Source organism: Mustela lutreola, chromosome 5, assembly GCF_030435805.1.
Source record: "Mustela lutreola isolate mMusLut2 chromosome 5, mMusLut2.pri, whole genome shotgun sequence".
Taxonomy (NCBI): Eukaryota; Metazoa; Chordata; class Mammalia; order Carnivora; family Mustelidae; genus Mustela; species Mustela lutreola.
The window spans coordinates 72726557-72752869 of record NC_081294.1 but is presented as its reverse complement, the minus strand read 5'-3'; the positions used below and the strand labels follow the sequence as shown (position 1 = coordinate 72752869).

At 39.2% G+C, this 26313-nt stretch overlaps 1 protein-coding gene across 2 annotated transcripts in view; it reads left to right on the top strand.

Annotated features, from left to right (window-relative positions):
• LOC131832042 (serine/threonine-protein phosphatase 2A catalytic subunit alpha isoform) overlaps positions 1-22686 on the top strand; it is a 135654-nt gene extending 112968 nt beyond the window's left edge. Inside the window, exons 1-7 of one of the 2 annotated variants that reach the window (XM_059174583.1) lie at positions 46-286; positions 14209-14418; positions 17292-17465; positions 17969-18058; positions 19007-19168; positions 20219-20337; positions 21091-22686. In XM_059174583.1, coding sequence (XP_059030566.1) covers positions 185-286; positions 14209-14418; positions 17292-17465; positions 17969-18058; positions 19007-19168; positions 20219-20337; positions 21091-21163 — 930 coding nt within the window. In that variant the 5' untranslated portion in view covers positions 46-184 and the 3' untranslated portion in view covers positions 21164-22686. Of the gene's footprint in view, positions 1-45; positions 287-14208; positions 14419-17291; positions 17466-17968; positions 18059-19006; positions 19169-20218; positions 20338-21090 lie in introns of those variants that run through there. The other variant, XM_059174584.1, reaches the window with a different exon arrangement.
• Positions 22687-26313: the final 3627 nt, after the last annotated feature.

Here is a 26313-nt window from a genome sequence, read left to right as displayed (position 1 = left end):
GAGGTGGGCAGCGGCCGGTGGCCGGGTGCTGCAGGGAGAGTCCGCGGGTTTGCGCTAGCGCCGAGCAGCCGCCAGCAGCCACACAGGTACCCCGGGAGCCGGCGGCGGCGTGTGCGTGTGGCCCGTGTGCGGGCGGCGGCGCGGGAGGAGCGCGGAGCGGCAGCCGGTTCGGGCGGGTGGCATCATGGACGAGAAGGTGTTCACCAAGGAGCTGGACCAGTGGATCGAGCAGCTGAACGAGTGCAAGCAGCTGTCCGAGTCCCAGGTCAAGAGCCTCTGCGAGAAGGTGAGTTTCTCTCCGGCTGCGGGAGGCGGCGCGGGCCGAGCCCCTCGGGAAGGAGGCGGCGGTGGGGAGGGTGCAACATGGCGGAGGCAGCCGGTCCAGGTTCCCCCCGAGCTTCCCAGACCGGCGCCCGGCGCGGCTCGGCGGCGGCTCCCGGGCGACCCGGCCCCCCCTGCCTCCAGCGCAGGGATTGGTTGTCGCCGCCACCGCCGCCTAAAATGGCGCCGTTCACCCTACTCCGGGGCTTCCGAGCCTCTCCGCCCTGGAGCCGGGCGAGGTGGCTGGGGGCCACACAGAGACCCTGTGTGTTCGGGTCGGGGTCGGTTTTGAGGTGCATGTAAGAGGACGTGGGTTCTGCGGCCTGGGATGCGGGTGTAGGACTCTACCGTGAGGCGGATAAGAGGCTTTTTATTTGCGCTCAGGCCTCATTCTTGGTTCCAGAGCTGTCCAGAGAATCCCCCAAAGGCAAGCTCGTAGGCCGGACCCCAAGACTTGTCTAAAGGTCCTACACCCGCATCCCAAGACCTTTAGCCCTGCTGTCCCTGGTGGTTTTGTTAAATTCACTGAGCAGTCCTTTCCAGAGACTGACTTAAAAATGTGTGTTAAAAGAATTTAAAAATACTTCTCTAACCCAGTTTCTAGGAAGGTCATGGTGGTAGGTGCAGGGAGGAGTTACAACTTGGGTTTCAGAGTTGGAAGAAGTGGAGAATTTGGTGAGTCATACTACATAAGGAGCTTTGGGATTGGAAATCAAGTGTTGGTTTAATCTATGAATTCTATGCTGACTCAAACTGGGTACTGTGAAACCCTTCTGTGAGCTGAGCGTACTTGGCATTTTGCCATCTATTTTTAAAAAGGAACAACATAAACTGCGAGCAGCAAATTTTGTACACTGGCTCTTTGGTGGGAAAGTTACTTGATTGTATTTTTGAGGCTGTAAGTATGGATAGCTGTTGATTGAGCTTTTAATAAGTCCCATTTTAAATTACCTGATTCCGTTTTGCTTTTACCTAGGGGTTGGGGAAACAGGTAGCCTATTTAGTTATTGGCTGTGTTATATTTTTGAAGTTTGATGACTCAGTTTTCTAATATATAGAAAATGCTTATCTCCACTACAGATAGTTTAACTTCTTTTATCAAAAATAACTTGGTAGTATTTCATTTTAGTGCAGAATTGCGGAATACCATATTTGCATTTTGTGTCAGTGAAGAGTGTTATTAGAGAGCAATTATGCTGACTCGTTTGCGGTTTGATGGAAGAATTAGGTTCATGAGTTTGATGTATGTACTCCTAATGCAGGCTTTTTCAGAAACCGTGCTGTGAATAATTGCAATTTAAATGAGTCAAATTCAGATTTATTTATTGTTATCCTGAACAACTCTCCTACTAGTTGATGAGGTGGCAAATTACCTATTGGAGCTGAATTTTAATGTTAGCAGTGTCTTCTGTTCCTTCTTTACCCTCATCAGATAAGGATGGTGTTTGTATGAAGGTTTAGAAAGAGGCTTTTTAAACTTACTTCACGTATACTGTCAAGTCTTAATTTCTAGGTGCTGTTAAGTGATGATTTTATGACTTTTAGGGATCAGTGCTATATAGACTTTGAGTCAGCATTTGGTGAGGTGACTAGTTATTTGTGTAGAAAACATTGGAAGAGAGGTAATGGTGTAATTGGAAGACTACCGGACTTCAAGTTAGACCTGGGCGCTAGTCCTCTTTCTGTTGTAGAACAGTTGTGACTGACCTTGGGACAATCACCTAGTCCACATTTTGCTACTGAAACTAAGAGTAAAATAGATGTTCCAGGCTCCCTTCTAATCTGAGATTATATAATCCAATTTAAATTAGTATGTTGTGTTTAAATATTGAACACCTGCTTACTATTCACAATTGCTTACTTTTATGAGAGAAATGAAAAGCAATGAAGTATAATCACATTCAGTCTCAAGGAGCCTGAATCTGGTTGGAAGTAGGTAAATAGTAGATGAACGAGAGGAGCACAGGGTTTGTGTTAGAGACTGCAGGAGATAATAGTGGGTGCTTAGTTTGAGTGTGTGAAGATTTATGAATGTGCTAAATGTGATTGCTTTCCCCATCTTTGTAAAACTAAGATACAGTGAGATTTACCACTGTATACTTATATCTCCATTGCTTTCTACTATGTCCAGATTTCTGTTCTTAGAGCCAAAAAGGTGGAAATAATATTTGAAGTGAGGTTCCCAAGAAATGGGTTCTTTTTTTTTTTTTTTAAAGATTTTATTTATTTATTTGACAGAGAGAGATTACAAGTAGGCAGAGAGAGAGAGAGAGAGAGAGGAGGAAGCAGGCTCCCTGCCGAGCAGAGAGCCCGATGCGGGACTCAATCCCAGGACCCTGAGATCATGACCTGACCCGAAGGCAGCGGCTTAACCCACTGAGCCACCCAGGCGCCCAAGAAATGGGTTCTTGAGGGGAAATATTATGCAGTCTTCACCCTCTTTTTAACTTGTAAGTTTTTGAACTGCGGAGTATATTAACTTTGCAAACTAAGTTTTAAGGCAGCTTTTTAGGTATGTGAAATGAGTGAGGATGCATGACTTGAAATGATTTTTTGTACTAGGAAACTACAGCAAAAATTCTCTTTTCACTCTTAATTGAACAGCCAATAGCACATCTAGTGAAAACTATGTATTTTGAAAATCTCGAGGGAACTATTTTTCATTCGTATAATAGATTATCCTTTTAAAGAAAAAACACTTGTTGGAGATAGGTACTTGGTAGTAGTTGATCGTTTCTTTAATTTTAAGAAGGAAAAGTAACACAAAAGCCTTCCTTTTATCCACCTGAAGGTGGTAGGTGATCTGAATGAAATATTTAAATGGTAAAGATAGAAGTATACCATGAGAGGTCATGGTGACTAAAAAATTCAGAGACTATTATTACGATCTCCCATTAGTAGTTAATAGTGGTAGGTGTTCAAAATGCAGAGAATCTAGGTGTGTGTTTATAGACAAAGGTAAATACTTTTTTTTGCAGTTGACTAGTTAAGCATTTTTTCCCTTCACAGTGTGATTAAGATTTATATCAAAGCCAAGATGATTGTATGTGGAGTATACTTTGTCATTTTGAGGATCATAATTTTAGTTCATTGTTGAAAATTTGTGGTGAGTGCATACAGTCTTGTCTCAGGTACAGTTCTGTAGTCAGTAACATTACTACATTTGTATAATTGGAAGGTATGTTTCCACTTAGAGATTGGAAGAAGTAAATAGTATCAACTACAGTAAACGGTGACTTCATCAGTGGTTTAATTTAGGTAAGATTTTTGGCTTTGTCCTTTCAGGTCTTTCCAAACTTGTGGAGAATGTTGTTTGATAGCCAGTTTTTTTTTTTTTTTTTTTCCCTTTCCCCAAAGGAGTTCTTTACCTAGGTATGCTCTTTTCCATTGCTCTGCAAACACTATAAATAAAATGCAGTCACTAAGGCCTCACATTTGTTACAGGAGTATGGTAAAAAACAAACCCTCCTTCTCACTGGATGAACTACAAAATGTTTGACCAAAGTTAAATTTCTGTATGAAGTGGTTAATTTTTGTGAGCCTATTTGTGTGCTTAATTTAACATTGTTTGGAGGCAGCTGGGTGGTGTAGTTGGTTAAGCTTCAGACTCTTGTTTTTGGCTCAGGTCTTGATTGAGATCCTCAGGGTGGTGAGATGAGCCCCATGTTGAGCTCAACCTGGAGTCTGCTTGAGATTCTTTCTCCCTCTGGCCCTCCTGCTCATGCAGGGAGCACTCCCTTCCCCCATCCCCCTGCTCACCCTCTCTCTCCCTCACTGTCTCTTTCCCTCTGGAATGCATAGATAAATCTTAAAAAAACAAAACAAACAAAACCCAAACATTTAAAAGGTTGTTTGGCTCATTTCCATAATAGTAATTTGAATATTGAGAACAAAGGGAAAGCATGATGCAGAACGATGTTTGTATATTTGTTTGTGTATTTTCACATACACAGTTCTTTTAAGTTTATGAGACAGTAATCGTCCTCAGTGATAGATGGAAACCAGAGGCTCAGAAAGGTAAAGTGAGGGCTCCTGGTTGCCTCAGTGGGTTAAGCCTCTGCCTTCGGCTCAGGTCATGATCTCAGGGTCCTGGGATTGAGCTCCAGACTCTCTGCTCAGTGGGGAGCCTGCTTCCTCCTCCCCCCTCTGCCTGTCTCTCTGCCTGCTTGTGATCTCGCTGTCAAATAAATAAATAAAATTCTTTTAAAAAAAAGAAAGGTAAAGTGACTTGACTTTGGGGGCTAAAGTGCGATGTGCAGGCTTACAGATTCTCGGCCCAGTGTTCTAATGTTGCTCCACAGCTCCCCTCTTTTCTTAGGTGGTGTTAATGAAAAAGGAGGTGAATTGGGAGTCAAACTGAATTGTGGAATCAACAGCTCTGTAAAATAAAGCATTTTGTTCATTGCTTGAAACCTTCCTATTTATGTCACACAGTGTTGTCTCACTTTGTCCTGGAGGAGGAAACAGTTAATTTTTCAATTTTGAGTGTGGCTGGCTGTATTTGCCCCTCAAATAACATTAGTGATAAGAAAATGCCAGTTCATTTTGTGTGTATTCTTAGTGCAAATCATGGTCTGGAAACAGAACTTTATACCTGAAAAGCAAACCTAATATTTATATAACAGTTTGTAAAATGCCTTTTTATCATGGCTTCCATAGTCAGACCTACCTGTATGTGTCATGTCAGTGTGTGTTTCATGATCTCCTAGTCATGAAGCAGTAGTGCACTTGGTTTTGGGTTGAATTAATGTGGAAGCATCGAAAAGGTGAACAGCCCTACTATTTGGAAACACAGGTCCCCCAACTCCTTTTCTTTTCTCTGTCAAAGTCAAGAGTTCTGCCTACAAATACTGGCAGGTGAAACTCATGTTATAGAAAGCACTAGAGGCACTGGTAGAGTTTGTGGGTAACATTTGTATCACCTGTCAGGTGTCTCTGCCCCACCCCTCTTTAATGGCCGACGATATTGCTGGTATTGTAAGTTATTTGTCAGTTACCTGTGAAGTATTCTTTGTTTAGGTTGGAGGAGGTTGAGCTAGGAAAACCTGGAGATAATAGGTTTGTGTTGAGGGTCGTTTTTTTTTTTTTAATTATTTTTATTAATATATATTATTTGCCTCAGGGGTACAGGTCTATGAATCATCAGGCTTACACATTTCACAGAGGGAGGGTCTTTTTTGAGGGTGCTCAGAAGAGAGGGAAAGTTTGGTATGGCAGAGAATCCCCCCCCTTTTTTTTTTTTACTTTTTTGACCCATCTCTCATTTCCTTTTTTTTTCCCCTTCATTACCATCCTTGTCTGAAAAAACCTTCAAGCTGTACTTCCCACACAAGTGAGATAGGAATTGAACTAGAACTATGAAGGGAGGGGCGCCTGGGTGGCTCAGTGGGTTAAGCCACTGCCTTCGGCTCAGGTCATGATCTCAGGGTCCTGGGATCGAGTCCCGCATCGGGCTCTCTGCTCGGCAGGGAGCCTGCTTCCCTCTCTGCCTGCCTCTCCGACTACTTGTGATTTCTCTCTGTCAAATAAATAAATAAAATCTTAAAAAAAAAAAAAAAAACTATGAAGGGAAAAGATTTTGTTTTTTTGCTGTTTTAAATAGCATTTCTTTTAGCTTCTGCAGAAGTGGTAGAAGCAGCTGAAATAGGGGTCTGGCTGCCAGTAAATGGCTGGGGATGGATTCTGAAAAAATTGTAAAGTGCAATCTGGGATTAACTGCTTAATTTCTTAACAGTACAGAATTACTATTACTTACTTATATATCGGTAGCGTGGTTTGGGATGGATGAACAAGGCAGTGACAGAGTTGTGTATATCTGAATCTGTGTATTTTATAAACTGTATGTGACCAGTTGGCCAGTTACTGTGGTACTCCATGTCCTCGCTTCTGCTTCGGTCATTTAGTTACTACTACAGATGGGAGTATGGATGTTGAGGGGGCTGCAAGAAGATTGTAAACCTTTTTCCATACTGCTCCTGGGAGACAGAGTTCATTTACCTAGCTAGAATTCTATACAAAGTATAGTTCACAAAGACTATGGAGTGTCAGTGGTACTGTTAACTATGTGACAGTGTATATTTAGTTCTGGAATTCATTCAGTCAAAATTTATTAAGCTATTATTATGTGAATTACTCATTTTCACTGTTTTGTCTAAATAGCATTATTTTAGGGATTTGTTAATTTGTTGCACTAATAGTAGGGTTTCACATTCATTAGTCAGGAGTTTAAACTTGAAGTAACTCTTTAGAGGGGAAAGGTTTTAAAATATTTGTGCTAATGGTGATCAAGTGCATGTCATTAGTCTGCCACCCATTGTTTGTAAACTGGCAGTAGTGCCCACCCTTTTTCTGTTGGGTATCTATGATTTAGTGAAAAGGCTTAAGAATTGCTTTAGTAAAATTTCAGTGATGAAAGGAACCTTAAAGACCATAGGCCAAGTCACTTGGTATAGATGAGGGAGGAAACTGAAACATCCAGAGTGGTCACATATCATTCATGATAGATTGTTGTGGTGAGAATTTTTAAACTACATATATACCAACATTTCTCTGTTACATATAATTTTTTTCCTCTATGCAGGAATGGGAATTTTTAATTCCTACACATGTGCATTTGACAGAAGTGGAAGAATATGAACTTAAATATTTTAATTTTTTTTAAGTTTTTATGTATTTGTCAGAGCGTGCGAGTGCACAAAAGCAGGGGGACCAGCAGGAAGAGGGAGAAGAATGCTCCCCACTGAGGAGGAAGCCTGATGTGGGACTCTGTCCCAGGACCCTGGGATCACGACCTGAGCCGAAGGCAGATGTTTAACTGAATGAGCAACCCACTTATCTCTTAAGTATTTTCCTTTAATACAATTTTAGAATTATTCACATCCCTGACCTTTTATAACCTTAAAACCCAAGTAGTAACTACTAGTTGGTAGAACATTATATGGAGGATTATAGTACTTTTATCGTGTAATCACACAGATAGTATACATACAGTGTAATCATATGGAAGACCAAAATATTTCATAAAACGTTAGAGGCATCTGTTTGATGTAATTAATGAAAAAACACCTAATATGAAGAAAGGTTTGATAGTTGAAGATGATTAACTCAAGATTTATTTGCTTCCGGGGCTAGTAGTATGTCTACATTATGTATCACACCAAAGTAAAAATCTAGCTGTATACACTAGTTTGTCATGAACCTTAATTTATTTGCAAATTAATGAAAATCAAGAAAACCTACCTGTTATTTTTCATAAAAGCAGTATGCCACAAATTCTCTTATGGTATTGAAAAATATTATTATTGCTTGCAAATTTGCCATTAAAAATTTTTTTTTTTATTTAAGAGAGAGAGAGAGAGAGTGCGCGCACGCTCAAGAAGAAAATCTCAAGTAGACTCCCTGCGCCTGATGCTGGGTTAGATCCCACCACACTTGAGATCATGACCTGAGCCAAAAGCAAGAGTGGATGCTTAAATGAGTGAGCCACCCAGGCACCCCATGAATTTGCTTTTTAAAATAGTTTCCAGGGTGCCTGGGTGGCTCAGTGGGTTAAAGCCTCTGCCTTCGGCTCAGGTCATGATCCCAGGGTCCTGGGATCAAGCCCCACCTCTGGCTCTCTGCTTGGGAGGGAGCCTGCTTCCTCCTCCCTGCCTTTCTGCCTACTTGTGACCTCTGTCTGTCAAATAAATTTAAAAAAAAATAAATAAATAATAAAATAGTTTCCAAATGTTTGCAATTGTGAAACTAAAAAATAAAATTCAAAATTAGTTCTTGTATTTCTTTAGGTTTACTTCCCTTATGTCTTTATGGCTGTATTGGCAGAAGATATACTCAATTGTGATTAAAGTGTGAAATGTTTAATTTAGTAAAATAGAGTTACAGTGAACATTTGAATTAATAATCAGATTTTTAATAGAAAAATATATAAAAGAGCATCACTTAGCTCTCCGTTGATAGATACTCAAAGAATTGTGTGGACAATCTGTGTAGGAGGAAGAATAACTGATAGTAAATAAACAGACTAGAAAGTTTGAACTCTAAAATAAAAAGTACCAGTTAAATCAGAGGGCAACATTTTATATTTGAAATAGATGTGAATGAGTGCATTCTAACATTATTACATATGTGAGTTGGGAATAATTGAACTTTATGGACTATGTAATCAAAAAACGTTAGCGTTGGGACGCCTGGGTGGCTCAGTGGGTTAAGCAGCTGCCTTTGGCTCAGGTCATGATCCCAGCGTCCTGGGATCGAGTCCCACATCCGGCTCCTTGCTCGGCGGGGAGCTGCCTCTCCCTCTGCCTCTGCCTCTGCCTGCCACTTTGCCTGTGCTCGCGCTCGCTCGCTCTCTAACAAATAAATAAATAAAATCTTAAAAAAAAAAAAAAGTTAGCGTTATTTTGCTCTTTATTCCCACAATTGAAAATCTGAAAGGAAGTTAAATAAACAGTACATATATTAATCTGGGAGGATATTATGCGGCATTTTAAAATGATCACTATAATGCTATAGGACATTGGCTTCATGTATATGAACTTTAAAGATTTTACTTATTTGAGAGAGAAAGCATGCAGCGAATGAGTGGGGGGAGGGGCAGTGGTAGAGGAAGAAGCAAAAGCAGACTCCCCTCAGAGCAGAGAGCCCAACTTGGGTCTTGATCCCAACTTGGCGCCCAAATCAGACACTTAATCTATTGTGCCACCTAGGCGTCCCTATGAGTATGAACTTTAGGACAGAAATTGAGGTATTTACCAATTTTAAGCAAGAGGTCTATATGTGGGTAAAAGCTGGAAGGGAATACAAAGAAATGAGAGTAGTTTTTGTTGGTGTGGTAGATTTAAGACGGCCATAATCTGGAGCACCTGGGTGGCTCAGTGGTTTAAAGCCTCTGCCTTTGGCTCGGTTCACGTTCTCAGGGTCCTGGGATCGAGCCCTGCATCGGGCTCTCTACTTGGCAGGGAACCTGCTTCCTCCTCTCTCCCTCTCTGCCTGCCTCTCTGCCTACTTGTGATCTCTGTCTGTCAAATAAATAAATAAAAATCTTAAAAAAAAAAAAAAAAAAAAGACAGCCATAATCTATCAACATTTTGGGTACCTGGGTGGCTCAGTCGATTAATCGGCTGCCTTTGGCCCAGGTCATGATCCCAGTATGGGATCTAGTCCCACATTTGGCTCCCTTCTAGGCAGAGAACCTGCTTTTCTCTCTCCCTCTGCCTGCTGCTCTGCCTACTTGTGCTCTCTGTCAAATAAATAAAATCTTTTAAAAAAAATCTATCAACATTTTAATGTTCTCCATACCCAGGAAACCTGATGGTAAGTTGAAAATTTTAGGATTTCTAAATCTGAACTCATAAAGCAGGACATTAATAATAAATTCTAAAGGTTTCTTTTCTTCAAGTGAATCTCCAAATTGTTTGAATTTTAGGACTGTAGAAAAATAACTTTTAGTTAAACTGTTTTTATTGGACTAGCTTATTCCAGTTTCAACCTTGTTCTGTGAAGTTTTATATATATATACATTGCAGCATTTTTACATTTTCATCCTTGCCCTCCCCTTATTATAATCCCAGGGACTATGCTACCTCTAGCACAAAAAATTAATCAGGTCTATATGTGTGCATTATGATCTCCAGGATGGACTGTTGGAGAGAGAAACAGGCTGCTGAATAATACATTTCCTAGTTTAAAAGTGCAAAAGAAAACAATTATGTTCTTGTAGGCATATAATATATATGTAAAACTTGTAGTAAACGGGGTTTCAAAGGATGTACATCAGAATACTCTTGGTGGTTACTTTGCCCAAGAGGAATGGGATTGTGGAGAATGGTCAAAAGGGACATTTGGTTTTATCTGCTGCTAATTTTTTTTTATGTGACAATGTGTCACTATAACTTGCACAGTTTTAAAAGTAAAATTAAAGATCAGAGTGCCTAGCTAGTTCGGTCAGTGGAACATCTGATTTTTAATCTCAGCTGAAGTCTTGATCTCAGGATTGTGCATACAAGCCCCGTGTTGGGCTCCACACTAGGAGTGGAGCCTACTTAAGAAATAGAATAGAAGTAAAGGTACAGTGTTTGTCATTAGGATATGTCGAAATTGGAATAAAAGGAACAACTAGCAGTTAGGTTTAATTGTCCTTTTATATTTTGAGTAGATAGTAATAAGAAACTTTGGGCAGTTGTGAATGACAACTTTTTATCATTTACATAGAGAATAGTCTTGCAGGTAAGCAGGTGTCAAGAGATGTATTTTAGAATTTAATTTCTCATAGAACTGCAAGATTTATGTGGTTGTGACCATCTGGTTTCTTATGTCATTGCCCTTTTAAAACTTCTGATTCATGGCTATTTTCATTACTATGTGCCAGGTGCTAAAAACACTGGACATGGTATTAATGCCAAACAGTCTTATGGGATATGCCTAAAGAAATTCTGCTTTTTTAGCAATAATAAATCATGGGAAATCGGAATTACACTAGCAAGATGTATTATATATATTTCTTAAGATAAATCACTTTTGAGGCATAGCAGAAATTTTTTCTAAACTTAGAACAAAATAATGACTAGTTTTTGGATGTCAGTGATTGGTCAGGGTCTTGAAATAGGCTCCTTAAATATTTCTGAGACTTGAAAATAATGGTGGTTAGAGGGACCTGGGTGGCTCAGTCATTTGGGCGTCTGCCTTCAGCTTAGGTGGTGATCTTGGGGTTTTGGAATGGAGCCCCATAGTGGGCTCCCTGCTTAGCAGGGAGTCTTCTCCCTTTCCCTCTGCAACCCCCCCCCAATCGTGCTTACTTGTGCTCTCAGATAAGTAAAATCTTTAAAAAAAATTTATATATATATATATGTGTGTGTGTGTGTGTGTGTGTGTGTGTGTGTAATTTTTTTTTTCCCCCTTAAACTAAGAAAACACTTGTGTGGAATAAGGAGGGAAGACTAAAAAACTATTGATGCTTGGATTCCACTACCAAAGATTCTGGCTTGAGAGAGGAGTAGCCTTAACATGCGTGCGCGCGCGTGCGCGCGCGTGTGTGTGTGTGTGTGTGTGTGATTTATTTATTTATTTATTTAAAGAGAACATCACAGGTGATTTTTAATATATGGCTAAGGTTGCATACCACTGCCTTAAAATCAGTCCTTATGGGGCCCCTGGGTGGCTCAGTAGTAGCCTCTGCCTTCAGCTCAGGTCATGATCACAGGGTCCTGGGATCGAGCCCCACATCAGGCTTTCTGCTCATCGGGGAGCCTGCTTCCCCTTCTCTCTCTGCCTGCTGCTCTGCCTGCTTGTGATCTCTCTATCAAATAAATAAATAAAGTCTTTTTTAAAAAAAAAAAAAAACAGTCCTTGTTACCTTTGGTTGTGGCTTAAAATCTAGTGAGCGTGGCTCATTAGCAACAATTTGCTGTAGCAATTTAACTCCATGTTCTAGTGTGTTTCCTTCCCCTGATGCAGTCTCTCACTGTACATTCTAGAACACCAATTCATAATGCTAGCTGCACATAGAAGAAAATGCTCGATAAATGTAGAATGTGTGAAGTAAATACTTTTAAATAATTTTCAGAACAGATTTCTTTCACCTTGTCAGCTTAACTGAAATCTGACTCCTCCTGAGGAAGTCCTATACTTTCTCTAATAACCCTCCAGGTAGATGGATGCTGCCTTCCTCTAGGATAAAAATTCCCTGTTTTGGGGGCTTATTTTATCTACCTAGATATCCAGGCACCTTTCCTTATTACTGTCACCTGTTATTTCTTCATTCTCCAGAGAACTTGGTACCATTTTCCAGGCCTGTACTTTGATGTCCTGAGAGACATCCATGGCTTTCCCTGAAGATGATTTAACCAGTACCACCATATAAATAAGTTCTAGATTCATTCAGCAAACAGATATTAAATGCCTTTTATATCTAACACATTGCCCTACTGAGGTGTTGTGTATGCAGTGGTGAATTAAAGGAACCTGGTGAACAGTTTTAGCTCTTAACTTGGATATTTAGGTGGAAAATAGATAGGAGGCAGAAAGAATGGAAGCAGGGAGTTCAGTATGGAGACTAGCATCATAATACAGGTGAAGTAATGGTGGCTTGGACCGGGGTAGTAGCAAAAAAGATAAAAACAGATTGATTTGAGATATGTTTTGGAGGGAGACTAGGCAAGATTTGTTGGTGGATTGGTCACTGAATACTAGTGGCCTTTAAGCTCTACTCTGTCTCAGATATCCACATGTATAGGCCTACCTCTGGAATCTTAAATTCAGTCATCAAGTTTTCCAGTAGGGGATCTTTCTTCTAAAAGTGCTTTGATTAGACTTGTTCTTCAGTCTGTGTCCATGCCCTGTTCTCCTCCTTGTATCCTCCCTGGGGTGACCAGCTATTATTGGTTTACTTGAGCACAACTGAGATAGTTCTTAGGATGCCAGACTTTGAGCACTAAAACCAGGATAGCTGGTTCACCCTGAACCTACCCCAGTAGACCCTTTTCTCTGCACTAAGTGGTATGCTTCAGCCATGTAGATCTTCTCCTCTTCCTGAGAATTTATACACATGATCACATTTTTGCCTATGTTGCACCTCCTCCCATTTCCTACTGGCATTCCCTTCCTGTAATTGAGTCCCACCCATTCTTTGACCTGAGGCAGTTTTCTTAGCTGTCCCAGTTTGTGATCCTGAAACACTCTGCTTACTCTAGCATGTCTTAGCACTTGACCTGATCATTTTATTGTCTGCTGCTGGTGCTGCACTGTGCTTTTATGGGCTGTCTTGTTCGTTTTGATGTCTTATTTAAATGGGTCTCCACCATTTGCTTTGTTCCTTTTATCACTTAACGTAGCCTGTACTTTGTTGCTTGGTTTCTTATTTGTGGTCCCCTGTCTCCATTGACCCATCTTGTATGCTCTGGTCTCCAGTGGCTAGCACAAGGCCTGGGACATTGTTATCACTCAGATGATGAGCAAGTAAATGGTGTTCTTCAGTGCACTTGGTTTTGGGGGTAAGGTAAATGATCAGTAAATGCATGCTGAATGACTGATAGGCTTTTGATTGAGTGAAATGTTATGCTGCCCTTAAAAAGTAATGTATGGGGGCGCCTGGGTGGCTCAGTGGGTTAAGCCTCTGCCTTCAGCTCAGGTCATGATCTCAGGGTTCTGGGGTCGAGCCCCGAATCAGGCTCTCTGCTCAGCAGGGAGCCTACTTCCTCCTCTCTCCCTCTTTGCCTGCCTCTCTGCCTATTTGTGATCTATCTCTGTCAAATAAATAAATAAAATCTTTAAAAAAAAAAGTAATGTATGAATTTGTGATTATATGAGGGAATGCATATGCTACCAAACAACTTTATAGAAACCATGTATATCGAATAGTTACAGTTGTAGAACAAAAAGTTTGTATTTTTAGCATTAAAAGTATAAAAATGCAGGTGCAATTTTTATCTGTTGTTCCCCCCACCATCCCTCCCCCCAAAAAAACCAGTTAAGCAGAAATTAGAAACCTTTCTTCACATCTTGGAATACTGGAGTGCCAGCATATTATAAGTAGAAGTTTAAAGCTAAGGAACTAGGTATCTGAATGTCTTGTTCCATTTTCAATATTCTTATATGGCTGCTCATAATGAACTATTTTAGCATTTAGTTAGATGGCAACTAATAGGCCTAAAAACTGATAGTGATTAGTGGAATGGAATTATACATCTTGACACCTGTTTTTTCTAAGTATCAGGAATGGCATAACCAGTAGATGGAATCTGCCTGTATCTTGCGCTCTTTAATGGAATTATCGATGCCTACGATTTCATCTTACACTAAGTCTGCTCTTCAATCTATGCTATGTTTAAGTAAACATCTTCTTTAATGTTGTTTAATGACACATGTATTGGTTTATTTTATTTCCATTTGTAGGCTAAAGAAATCCTGACAAAAGAATCCAATGTGCAGGAGGTTCGATGTCCAGTCACCGTCTGTGGAGATGTACATGGGCAATTTCATGATCTCATGGAACTGTTTAGAATTGGTGGCAAATCGCCAGATACAAACTACTTGTTTATGGGAGATTATGTTGACAGAGGATATTATTCAGTTGAAACAGTTACTCTGCTTGTAGCTCTTAAGGTAATTTCGATTTTGTTTGGGGTCATTTTGTACTGGGTTTTCTTTTTTTTTTCTCTCTCTCTCCCCTCTCAGTTTTGGTGTCCATCTCCCCCCCTCACCCTGGTGATTTGTGATTTTTCTCTGAATGTTACGTTTTAGAATAAAATTCCATATTTAGGAATGCAGTATTTAGGTTTTGGACTTAAAAATCATACGCCTGTCTTCATTCTGAATGAAAGTTAAAAGGTTATTCTTATTCAAGTTACTTGAGAAATGTTAGAAGGCTGGTCCAATAAAAATGTTTCTTCATTTAATCAGGGCATGGGGAGGTTGTATAATTACCTTTCTAGATGCTTTTGAAATAAAAGATACTAAATGTCAGGATGTTTACATCTTAGGGCATAGTAATACTATAATTAGATTTTTACTGAAGAAGAAATTCAAGAAGAAAGAAGGAAAGAGCTTTATTTGTGTGAAAATATTAATTTCAGCATTATGTTTAATACTAGATAAAGAATTGATTTAAATATAATCCAACAAAAGTGAATATCTAAATTATGATTTCTCTCTGGAATAGTTGGAGCCATTAAAACTTTGACAGCCTAGAACAATAGGAATGATAATTAAAGCAAGTTGCTTTATACCAATCATAGCTGTAAGGGATTGTATGAAGATCTGAAAATGAGACACAGTAGTGGTCACTAGTTTTTAGAATGGCAGGCTTTCTGCCTTTCCTTGGAAAGAAAGTGATTTTACCTTTGGGGGAGATTTTATTAAAGAATGTTCACAATGATAAATGGACTGCCAGAAACCTCTAATACTGCAGAAGTGGTAAGATAGGTTTTGGCAAGAGCTGAATTTTAGGTAATATGTAATGTATTTGTTCATGAAGCTACTATTCTGAATCGTGTAACATGCTACAAAACATTTTTGGAGGCAGTTCTAAGTTCTGCATCTGCAAACGAAGCAGTTGGATTAAATGATGGAAAGTTTCTCTAGATAATATGAAAACAACCTTGCAAGCTAATTTGTACTTAAAGCCCAGGTTGAATCCCAAAGATTAGCAGAAGAATGAATATGCTGCCTTTAAGAATTTATATTTAAAGGTTATGGGGCTGAATTGAGCTGCATATACCTCCCCATATCCCATATTCATATGTTCAAGTCTTAACCCCCAGTACCTCTAGAATGTGGCTGTATTTGGTGATAGGGCCTTTAACAGGTAATTGAGGTAAAATGAAGTTATACGGGTGAGCCCTAATTTCATATGACTGGTGTCCCTATAAGAAGACATTAAGACGCAGATACAGAGGGAAGATTATAAGAAACATGGAGAAGATGACCTTTTGTTAGCCAAGGAGACAAGCCTTCAGCAGAAACTAACCCTGCTCACACTTTGATCTGGACTTCCAGGCTCAAGAACTGTGAGGAAATTAATTTTTGTTGTTTGAACTGCCCATTTGTTCTACTTTAGCTGTGGCAGCCCTTACACACTAATGGGGGGAATTGGGGGAAGGAAACTTCAGTAAGTAGTGCCAAGGATGGTTGGATATCCGTATACAAAAAAAAGATGGACTTAGATACCTCATACCATACAAATGGATCAAAATCAGAGGCCTAAATGTAAAAGCTAAAGCTATGAAACTTCTAGAATAAAGCATAGGAGAAAATATTTGTAACTCTGGGTTAGGCAGTGATTTCTAAGATATGATATGAAAAGTACAATCCATTAAGATTGTTATATTGGACTTCATCAAAATTAAGATTTATTTTTGTTTCTCAAAGTATATCACTAAGAAAAAAGTACTTGTGTTCATAAAATAAAAACCTATTTATAATTCAGTAAGAAGACATTAAAAATGGACAAAATACTTGAAGAGGTATTTCATCCAAGAAGATACATGAATAGTCAATAAGCACATGAAAAGATGCTCAAAATTATTAATTATCATGGAAATGCAAATTAAAGTTAGTCATAACCATTAGAAAGACTATCATTAGTAAGGCTGATAATACCAAGTGTTAGTTTGTGGAGAGATTAAAACATTATACCCATATTTATACCCAGCAAGTTATATTGGACTAGGAATATACCCAAGGGAAGTGAAAGAGTATTGTTTGTCTGTACAAAAACTTATAGGCAAGAAGACCATAGCAACATATTCATAATACTCAAAACCTGTAAGCCATTCAAATGTTCCTCCTACTGGTGAATAAAGAAAAAAAATGTGGTATAGCCATTCAACAGGATACTGTGCAGCAATAAAATGGAACAATAAGGATCCACTGATACTTATTCAGATGAGCCCCAGAAATATTCTGCTAAGTGAATAAAGCCAGACACACGAAAGACTGTATCTTGTGCTAATCCATTTATATGAAATTTTACAAAAAGGTCTCAGAAGAGGAAATCATGAGACCAGGCATCACACAAATACAGTTTCTATGATGAAGGTTTAAGGAAATATGGAAAAGACAAAGTAAATAAATGGTTGCTGGGAGTAGGAGTTGGGACGGCCCCCACAGGGGATAGTTTTGGACTGATGGAAAGGTTCTAAAGTAATTATTATGGTTATTGCATACCTAGACGTTTACTCAAAGTCACCTAACTGTAGAAGAAATTTCATGGAGTTCTGTGACTGTTGATTATGCTTAGTATAAATATAAAGTTGGTAGTAGCAGGAGTTTGATTGTAGTTGAGATGGGGTTTGCCGGTTCTCCACGGACAGATGTCTGTAGATGTGGGGTTTCATTTCAGTGTTTGGGAGCACGGGATTTCCCCCCCCCACCACCAAAATTGGAACTCTGGCTTTTCCTGTCGGAAGTTTGCTGAATTGTCATTTAGTCTTTAAAGGAGCCACGTATTCATATTGTTGTCTGTTTTGTTGTTTCAGGTTCGTTACCGTGAGCGCATCACCATTCTTCGAGGAAATCATGAGAGCAGACAGATCACACAAGTATATGGTTTCTATGATGAGTGTTTAAGGAAATATGGAAATGCAAATGTTTGGAAATATTTTACAGATCTTTTTGACTATCTTCCTCTCACTGCCTTGGTGGATGGGCAGGTATGTAGGCCTTCCTAAAACTTACATTGCTGGTTATTTTCATGAATCTGCTCTCCTGATGTTTAGGTGCCACTCATTTTTCCACCCCTACTTCTCTTCTAGACTTCTAAAATGCCACCTTTGTATTAAACACTGAACTGTATGTTGGGACAACAGGGATGGAAGATGTGGCCCATCCATCCTCTCAGTTGTTTCTGGATGAGTCTTAGAGATATAATTAGCTATTTACTAGTCCACGTAGAAGAGTGTACAGAAGACATGGCAAAAAAATTCTATGAGAAAGATAATAGTTTATGCTGAGGTTAAGGTGAGAGAAATGTTATCTGGGAGAAAGGGAGTGTATTCACTAGGTTGGAGTTGGTTGGAAGAAAGACTGCCCCTGCTGAGACAAGCCTGGTTCTGGTAGAATACAGAAAGACAAGTCAACACCAAGTGATGTGGGCTGCTGTTGCAGCTTAGTCCAGAATGTTCAAAGTTTCTTCTATGTAAACCACTCTTTCCAGATATTCTGTCTACATGGTGGCCTCTCACCATCCATAGATACACTGGATCACATCAGAGCACTTGATCGCCTACAAGAAGTTCCTCATGAGGTATTGACTTTTTTTTTTTTTTTTTTTAATGAGGTATTGACTTTTATTTGGTAATGAAATCTTTTCAGAAAACCTTTCAGAGGAAAAAATTTTATTATAACCTTTTTTTTTTTTTTTTTTAAAGATTTTATTTATTCACTTGAAAGAGATCACAAGTAGACAGAGAGGCAGGCAGGCGGGGGGCGGGGTGGGAAGCAGGCTCCCCCGCTGACCAGAGAGCCCGAAGTGGGGCTCCATCCCAGGACCCTGGGATCATGACCTGTGCTGAAAGCAGAGGCTTTAACCCACTGAGCCACCCAGGCGCCCCCGTAACTTACTTTCTTATATGTGTTCTCTCCTTTAATGCTCAAAAATGACCCTATGTGGTATGAACACTCTTGTCAACAACCTCTTTCTTTAGAAGCTGGTATTAAGAAACTTGTCAAGATCACAACACCTTTGGGACTGGGCCTAGAATCTCTGTTGTTGTCTTCAGAGCCTCTGCCTTAAATACTTGTCTATATTGTCTGACATTGAATTTTGCATACTATAGGACTTACTGCTCTTGGGGCTGACTGATCTAGGATATGTCTTTTTTTTTTTTTTTTTTTTAAGATTTTATTTATTTGACAGAGAGAGAGGGAGAGCAGGAGCAGAGTGAGGGGCAGAGGAAGAGACAGACTTCCCGCTGAGTTGGGAGCCCGACATGGGGCTCGATCCTAGGACCCCAGGATCATGACTTGAGCCAAAGTCAGCCACTCAACTGACTGAGCCACCCAGGCGCCCCAATACGCCTTTAAAAATATTTGGAAATAGTTTATTTATTTGACGAGATACTTGACTTTAAAACAAACCTTAAACTTTGTTTAGCAAACACCACTCAAAGTGTGACTTCATAGGGTGCTCCCTCTGATGAAATACTCAAATCATTTTTGTAAGAGGCACTTTAAAACTTAACTTGCTTTTTAGGGTCCAATGTGTGACTTGCTGTGGTCAGATCCAGATGATCGTGGTGGTTGGGGTATATCTCCTCGAGGAGCTGGTTACACTTTTGGGCAAGACATTTCTGAAACATTTAATCATGCCAATGGCCTCACATTGGTGTCCAGAGCTCACCAGCTGGTGATGGAGGTATGTTCTTGTCTCTGAAATCTGATTTGCTTTTTAAATAAATGTAATGAAGGAAGATACTAGTAAGTGTTTTTCTGGTGGGGTGTGCTAATTAATGATATTAATGAGGATACTCCATTTATCCCTTCCAGTGAATTTCCTGTTGTAGCCTGAGCCTTTACAGTAGATGCACATTAGAATTAAAATCTCAAGCTTTTGATCATAATGAGTTTCATAGTTGACATGTTTTTCAGAGAATTCTTAATGACTGGGTAGAGCTTTGGATTTAAGCCTGGGAGAATAAGGTTCAGGGGAGAGGCATTGTAACGTTTTTTATCTCAGTTTTGTTTATTTCATGTGTTTAACATGTGTATGTATGGAAGAGAGATTGAGATGAAATACCAGAATGTTTCAGTGGTCCTTTGAATGGTAGGATTATAGGTAATTTTAAAGAAGAAACTGAAAGGGAAATAAGATGTTGATTAGCACACTTACAAAATTAGGGTCCTACTTAGATTAATACTAATAACAATTGTGATTATTTTAAAAAGTATGACTTTGTTAAAGATAGGGAACAGTATTTGTGTACAGGACTTAAAAAGTAACTCGTGTATTCACATGGACTTAGAATGAGGCTGGAGTTCTAGAGGCCTATTTTCTTGGTACCGAGGCAGTGATTGACTTGGGGACCTTCACCTCTGACTGAGAGAATTAATGTGGTTTTGGTCTTGAGGAGTATTTTATCTGCATCTGCAAGGAATGCCTGTATACTCACTCTTGGATTATATTCAAGGCCACTGCAGTGGGAAGCTGATGAGATACTGCTATTCACAGAAGGCCAGATGTAGAAGAAACACTTTATTCTTTGGTGATTGGTGTTTTTTTAGTGTCTTTTCTATTTATAATCTAGTTCTGCAATTCAGGAAAAATTCATGTATTTTTTTTTTTTTAAGTTGTACAGAGTAGAAAATTATTAAAATAAGCCTTTTGGAAGGGGTTTTTTTTGAGTCACATTTAGTTGTGTAAATAAGGGAGTAAAACAGGTTTTTATCACCTTTCTTTTCCTTGTAGGGATATAACTGGTGCCACGACCGAAATGTAGTAACGATTTTCAGTGCTCCAAACTATTGTTATCGTTGTGGTAATCAAGCTGCAATCATGGAACTTGATGATACTCTAAAATACTCTTTGTAAGTATTTACACCTAAGTAGTTGGCTGCTTTTGTGGTTGAGTCACACTGTATAGCTGGAAAGGGAAGTTTAAGAGTTGAAGGGCTCATGCTATATCCAGATTCCAGTTTGATTTTTATGTTTCCATGTTGTTGTTTTTAGATCTTATTAGAGACCATGAGTTCGGGGAGGGCAGAGGAAGAGGGAGAGAATCTCAGGCAGATTCCATGCTGAGCACAAAGCCCAGTGTGGGGTTCAGTTTCATGACCCTGAGATCATGATCTAAGCTGAAACCAAGAGTCAGATGCTTAACTGACTGAGCCACCTGGGTGCCCCTTTTGAACAGACTTAGGATATGTTGAAATTCATCAATTAAAAACTTGTTCTGTATAGGCACCTGTGTGAATTATTAGGATTTTATCTTCTAAACATGTTTTTATTGTGGGGTTAATAAAATATATCGTAGGGTTGAGAATACAAGTACATTGGGCTCTTTAAATTTTATTTATTTGGTAGAACCCTTCTTTTAAATAATCTTAGAAGGAATCCTGATGTATAAAATTTTTGTCTTAAAAAATTATCTGAAGTTTGCCTTCGCTCTGAGGAGACACGCAGCTAGAAGACTGGATGATTAGGCTACAAATAGGGTTCTCTTCCATTAAAGGCAAGCTGAAATTGTATAGGCAAAATTGTAAAGTTTGAAAGAACAATGTTCTTGATTGTCAGTACACTGATACATGGAGTATTAAAAAAAAATATGTTTTGTGTTTCAGCTTGCAGTTCGACCCAGCACCTCGCAGAGGCGAGCCACATGTTACTCGTCGTACTCCAGACTACTTCCTGTAATGAAATTTTAAACTTGTACAGTATTGCCATGAACCATAAATTGACCTAATGGAAATGGGAAGAGCAACAGTAACTCCAAAGTGTCAGAGAATAGTTAACATTCAAAAAAAAAAACTTGTTTTCACACGGACCAAAAGATGTGCCATATAAAAATACAAAGCCTCTTGTCATCAACAGCCGTGACCACTTTAGAATGAACCAGTTCATTGCATGCTGAAGCGACATTGTTGGTCAAGAAACCAGTTTCTGGCATAGCGCTATTTGTAGTTACTTTTGCTTTCTCTGAGAGACTGCAGATAATAAGATGTAAACATTAACACCTCGTGAATACAATTTAACTTCCATTTAGCTATAGCTTTACTCAGCATGACTGTAGATAAGGATAGCAGCAAACAATCATTGGAGCTTAATGAACATTTTTAAAAATAAGTACCAAGGCCTCCCCTCTACCCGTGAGTTTTGAAATCGTTTTGTTTATTTTCAGGGATACCGTTTAATTTAATTGTATGATTTGTCTGCACTCAGTTTATTTCCCTTCTCAAATCTCAGCCTCATGTTGTTCTTTGTTATTGTCAGAACCTGGTGAGTTGTTTTGAAGAGAACTGTTTTTTCCCCCTCCTATAAGACGATGTTACTGCACAAGAGCACTGCAGTGTTTTTCATAATAAACTTGTGAACTAAGAACTGAGAAAGTCAAATTTTAATTGTATCAATGGGCAAGACTGGTGCTGTTTATTTAAAAGATACATCAATTGATAAATTTTAGAATTTATAGAATTCTAGGTAAAGAAAAATAAAATCAAGGTCACTATATAATCTCTATGGCAACTCCTTGACATTCTTCAGAAGATTTTCAAGACTTATTTGTAATCCAGATAGTACAATTTGTCAGAGAGCCCGCGTGCTCTTTGTGGGGTTCTTCCTGCATATTACCTTGTCTGCAAGAAAGGAAATCTGCAACTTCAGTAAGACTGGACTATAAAACCATAGAACTTGAGATTTAAGTGTTTTGGTTTTTCTTTTAATAAAACATCATGTTTTCAGGTAGACCTTGAAAAACTAATATGTCTACTTCTCAGTGCAGTTTCTGGTTATAAATACCATATTGCTCTGTATGTTAGATGGACTCAAAAAAATGATGGACAGATTTTGTATATTGCTTGTCATGTTATCTTAGAGTTAACTTTGTCTCAGATAAAAAAGCTGTTAAAGTATTGTCCTGTATTAAGCTCTTTAAATGCTACTAGTTAAACCAAATAGAAAACTATTGCTAGATCATGGTTTGGTGTAATATGCATTCACCCAAGGACAAAAATGGCATTTGAAATGAAGTGGCAGTGCTAAGCACTTACTGAGTTTCCTCCCACCATTTTCTCCTTTGATTAGGATTAGAAAGTTAAAACAGTTCTTCTGTGGAAACTAATATTTGGTAATCTTCAGCTATCAGGGTAAACTTCAGGGCACTTAATCATTACTTGTGTGAATGTAGTAATAAAAGTTCCTTTGCTTTGTATTGTGTTGAATTTGGAACTGATAAGGAAGTTTTTTCATATCTAAGATGCTTTAGGAAAATAACGCACGTATACACTTACATTTTTTTTTTTTTAAAAAAAAAGGTCTTTTTCTTTTTATCTCTCCTTGGACCTAATCGACAGTATTTTTGGTGGCTTGTGGAGTTGATGGTCCAAAACAAAAAACACTGTTTTTCTACATGTTTCCATTCCATTTTATTTTATGCTTCCGTAAGAAATATCTATTTGTGTTTCTGCTTTCTCATTTTATGCCCTTCTTTTTGAACAAATAATACATCAGTGTGAGTTAGTTTTAACCCAGGGTCCAAGTGATCTAGATACCGAGCAGCTGTTTTTCAGGTCCTGTGGTAACAACTGATTTGAAAGAATGCCTTTCTTCTAATCAACATGTGGTACTATCCTTCAGGTGTACAAATTCTCTAATTCTTGTGGTTAGCAGAAAAGGATTGTGGCCAAAATGGCTTGGGTTTAGAACAGTTTCCAGAATTTGAACCTTCTCAACTAGAAAGTATTAATAACCTACCTGATAATGAAGTAAGTTTTTAAAAAAATGCTTTGGTAAGTATAGTAATTTCCCTTTAAAAATAGATAATTGCTGTTGCTGATTTCTCAATTAGTAACATTAAAAATAATTTTTATAATTAATTTTTAAAAAGCTTTTCTTAAAAAAAAATCAGACATCAATTGAAAATGAGTGCTTTGAGATTTCCATACTGATAACTTGGAGAAGTTGCTTTGGAACTTCGAAGGGTAAAATGAAATGGGTAAATGGTGTGCTCATTTCTTAGATGGAATATTCTTAGCAAACGTAGATGACTTCTTTCCTTTTCTTGCTAGCAGTAAATGTTTTAAATGCAAGCATAGTTAATATTTTTCAGAAAGACTTAACTTTAGATTAGTAGGATAAAGCTGGTTATTTCAGTGTTTCTCAGCGTTGATGCCCACAGAGATTCTGGCTTAAATTGGAGGCATATCCAGGCATAGGTGTTTTTAAGTTTCCCAAGTAATTTTAATTTACATTTAGATTTAAGACTCACTGTTCAGTATACCAGCTACAAATTTAGGAAAACTGACTTTTGTGGTGATTGGTGGTGGTTGTAAGTTTTGGTAAATAAAGCATACCCTGTGACTCTGTTTCAACAGAGAGTTCTATCCTGTATCCTGTAGTCCCTTAGTTTTCAAAAAACCGTAATGTGTTCCTAGAAATAGGCCTTAAAGTTTAGTGATGGTCTTGTTTGCTTTGTAGTGGATTCTGTTCCCATTAGCCACAACTTTTTTTTTTTTCTCACATTCTTTGACATATTTCTGGGTTTTGTAAACTCTTCTGTTTAACTTGGGTTTTTTCCCTTCACAGTTGTACGTTTGTTTTTATGAAGGTTATGGGTGCATTATTTTGGGCATTCCTGATGATCTCCATTCTTGTTTCAATTTTTGTTTAAGCTTATGTCTTAGGACTATGAGTATATTTCTCCTTTTTATTCTGTATATTTATACAGATACTGCCATCTAGACAAAAATGGGGTGTTGCTGAAATGGCACTGTTGCAGTCCTAGTGCTGTCCTATAAATACGTTCGTGTTTCTCAGCTGGTATATAAATTGAAGGGAAAGAAAATATGGATTATGAGTATTCATAATACAGAAATTTGTTTAAAAGTTGAACTCGTAGAGATCAGTGGTAATGAAGAGTTAAGAGGACTGAGCAGAAAACCCTAGATATGTGATTCCTGTCAGCTGGACCAGAATCTCTCTCCCAGAGGGTAATAGAGATAGATAGTAAATGCTGGGAAGAGGCCATGTCTTCTTTTTCTTTAAGGCAAAACACAAATTCTCATGGCTGAAGGTTTTGTTTTAATTCCAATATAGTTAACATACAGTGTTGTATTAGTTTGAGGTGTACAATTTAGTGATTGAGCAGTTCTGTATATTACTCAGTGCTCCTCAGAATAAGTGTATTCTCAGTCCCCTTCACCAATTTTACCAGTCCCCTGACCCGACTCCCCTCTGGTACCCATCAGTTCTGTAGAGCTCATGGCTGAAGTTTACTTGTTCAAGTAGTTCGTATCCTCAACAGGTTTGGGATGAGTAGATGGGCTGTTGGAGTTTTCTTTCCCTGAAAGGGTACTAATAATGCAACATGCAGCTCATTTTGCTACTTAGACCCCTTGGCAGTCCCTCTAGAGATAGCCTTACCCATCCCCAGAGTATTGTCATTGGGAAAGTCCATTTAGGCTTCTATGGACAGTACCAGTTGTGTTCTTCAAAGATGGTTAGCGGACATTCCCTAGTGTAACGGTAAGCTGTGGCTGCCAGCAGGTCTAGGGCCCATTGGTGGAAGTCAAAGACCAGAATTGTGATAGAAAGGAGAGTTAAAAGACTGCTTGCTCTGGAGTCACGAAGACCTAAGTGAAAGGTTCAGTGAAAGCCATTGGGAATGCCAGACTCCGCTGAGTGCCCTACCTCAAGGCTTAGCATACCTTCGGAGCTGTAAGAAGACTCTGCTCTAATTTGGTTTACGCTTATACAGTAGATCCAGAACTGCTTCAGCATGGCATAGTACTAGGGCAGGGGCAAAGGCTGGTAGGTAGGTTTTTGTCGGCCTGGTCAAGGGGGAGGCCTCCTGACTCCCAAGGTCAGCTGTGTCCAAATATGTCTCAGGGAAAAAGCCAGGTTATGGGGTACAGTGAAATATAACACCTGTAGAAAAAGCCTTTCCTGCGTTGGTTCCAGCTTTCCTTTCAAGTACCTTGCCAGCAGTAGTAAGGGTCTGGGAGGTGTTTTGAATGCAGCAGGCCAGAGGAGTTGGAGAAGCTATATAAACTGATTTTGAGCATACGTTTGTTTCCCAGAATCATACAAAAGAAGGGTGATTAATCTCTGTTAGACAAAAAACTACCGTTTTTATTTTAATCTTTCAGTGATCTGTGACTAAAAGTAGACCACAAAGACAGACAAACCCCAGCTCACCACTACCTCCCCATAGCCACACTGGAGTTGGTTGTAAAGGGCTGGCACATTCGAATCAAGATCTTTGGGGTGGCAGTGCAATACCTCTCATGACTTTGAAGAGGTCAAGGTGATAAGAGATCTGATTATACCTTCTTTGCCTGGTGCTGCTACAACATATTTTGCCCTTAGCTTTGGGTGGTTGTTTTTTTTGAAAGATGTGTCAGAGGAAGAGAGAGCACAGGCCAGGGGAGTGGCAGGCAGAGGGAGAGGGAGGCTCCCCAGCTGAGCAGGGAGCCTTACACGGGGTTTGGTCCCAGGACCCTGGCAAAGTGACCTGAACTGAAGACGGATGCTTAACTGACTGAGCCCCCCCCAGGTGTCCCTGGATATCTTTAAAACAATCTTGAGGGGTTCTTGGCTGGTTCACATTCAATTTCTGATTTTCAGGGCAGGAGTTAAGCCCCATGTTCGGTGGAGCACCTGGCTGGCTTAGTGGGTAGAGCATGTGACTTGATCTTGGGGTTGTAAGTTTGAGCCCAAGGTTGAGTGTAGAGATTACTTTAAAAAAATCTTGATTGTATCATAGGCCTTTTGGTGTTTCCAACTTAACGTCACATCCTAGGAAAAATAACCCTGTTCTAGAAATCAGAAGCCAGGATTTTATTTTTAAA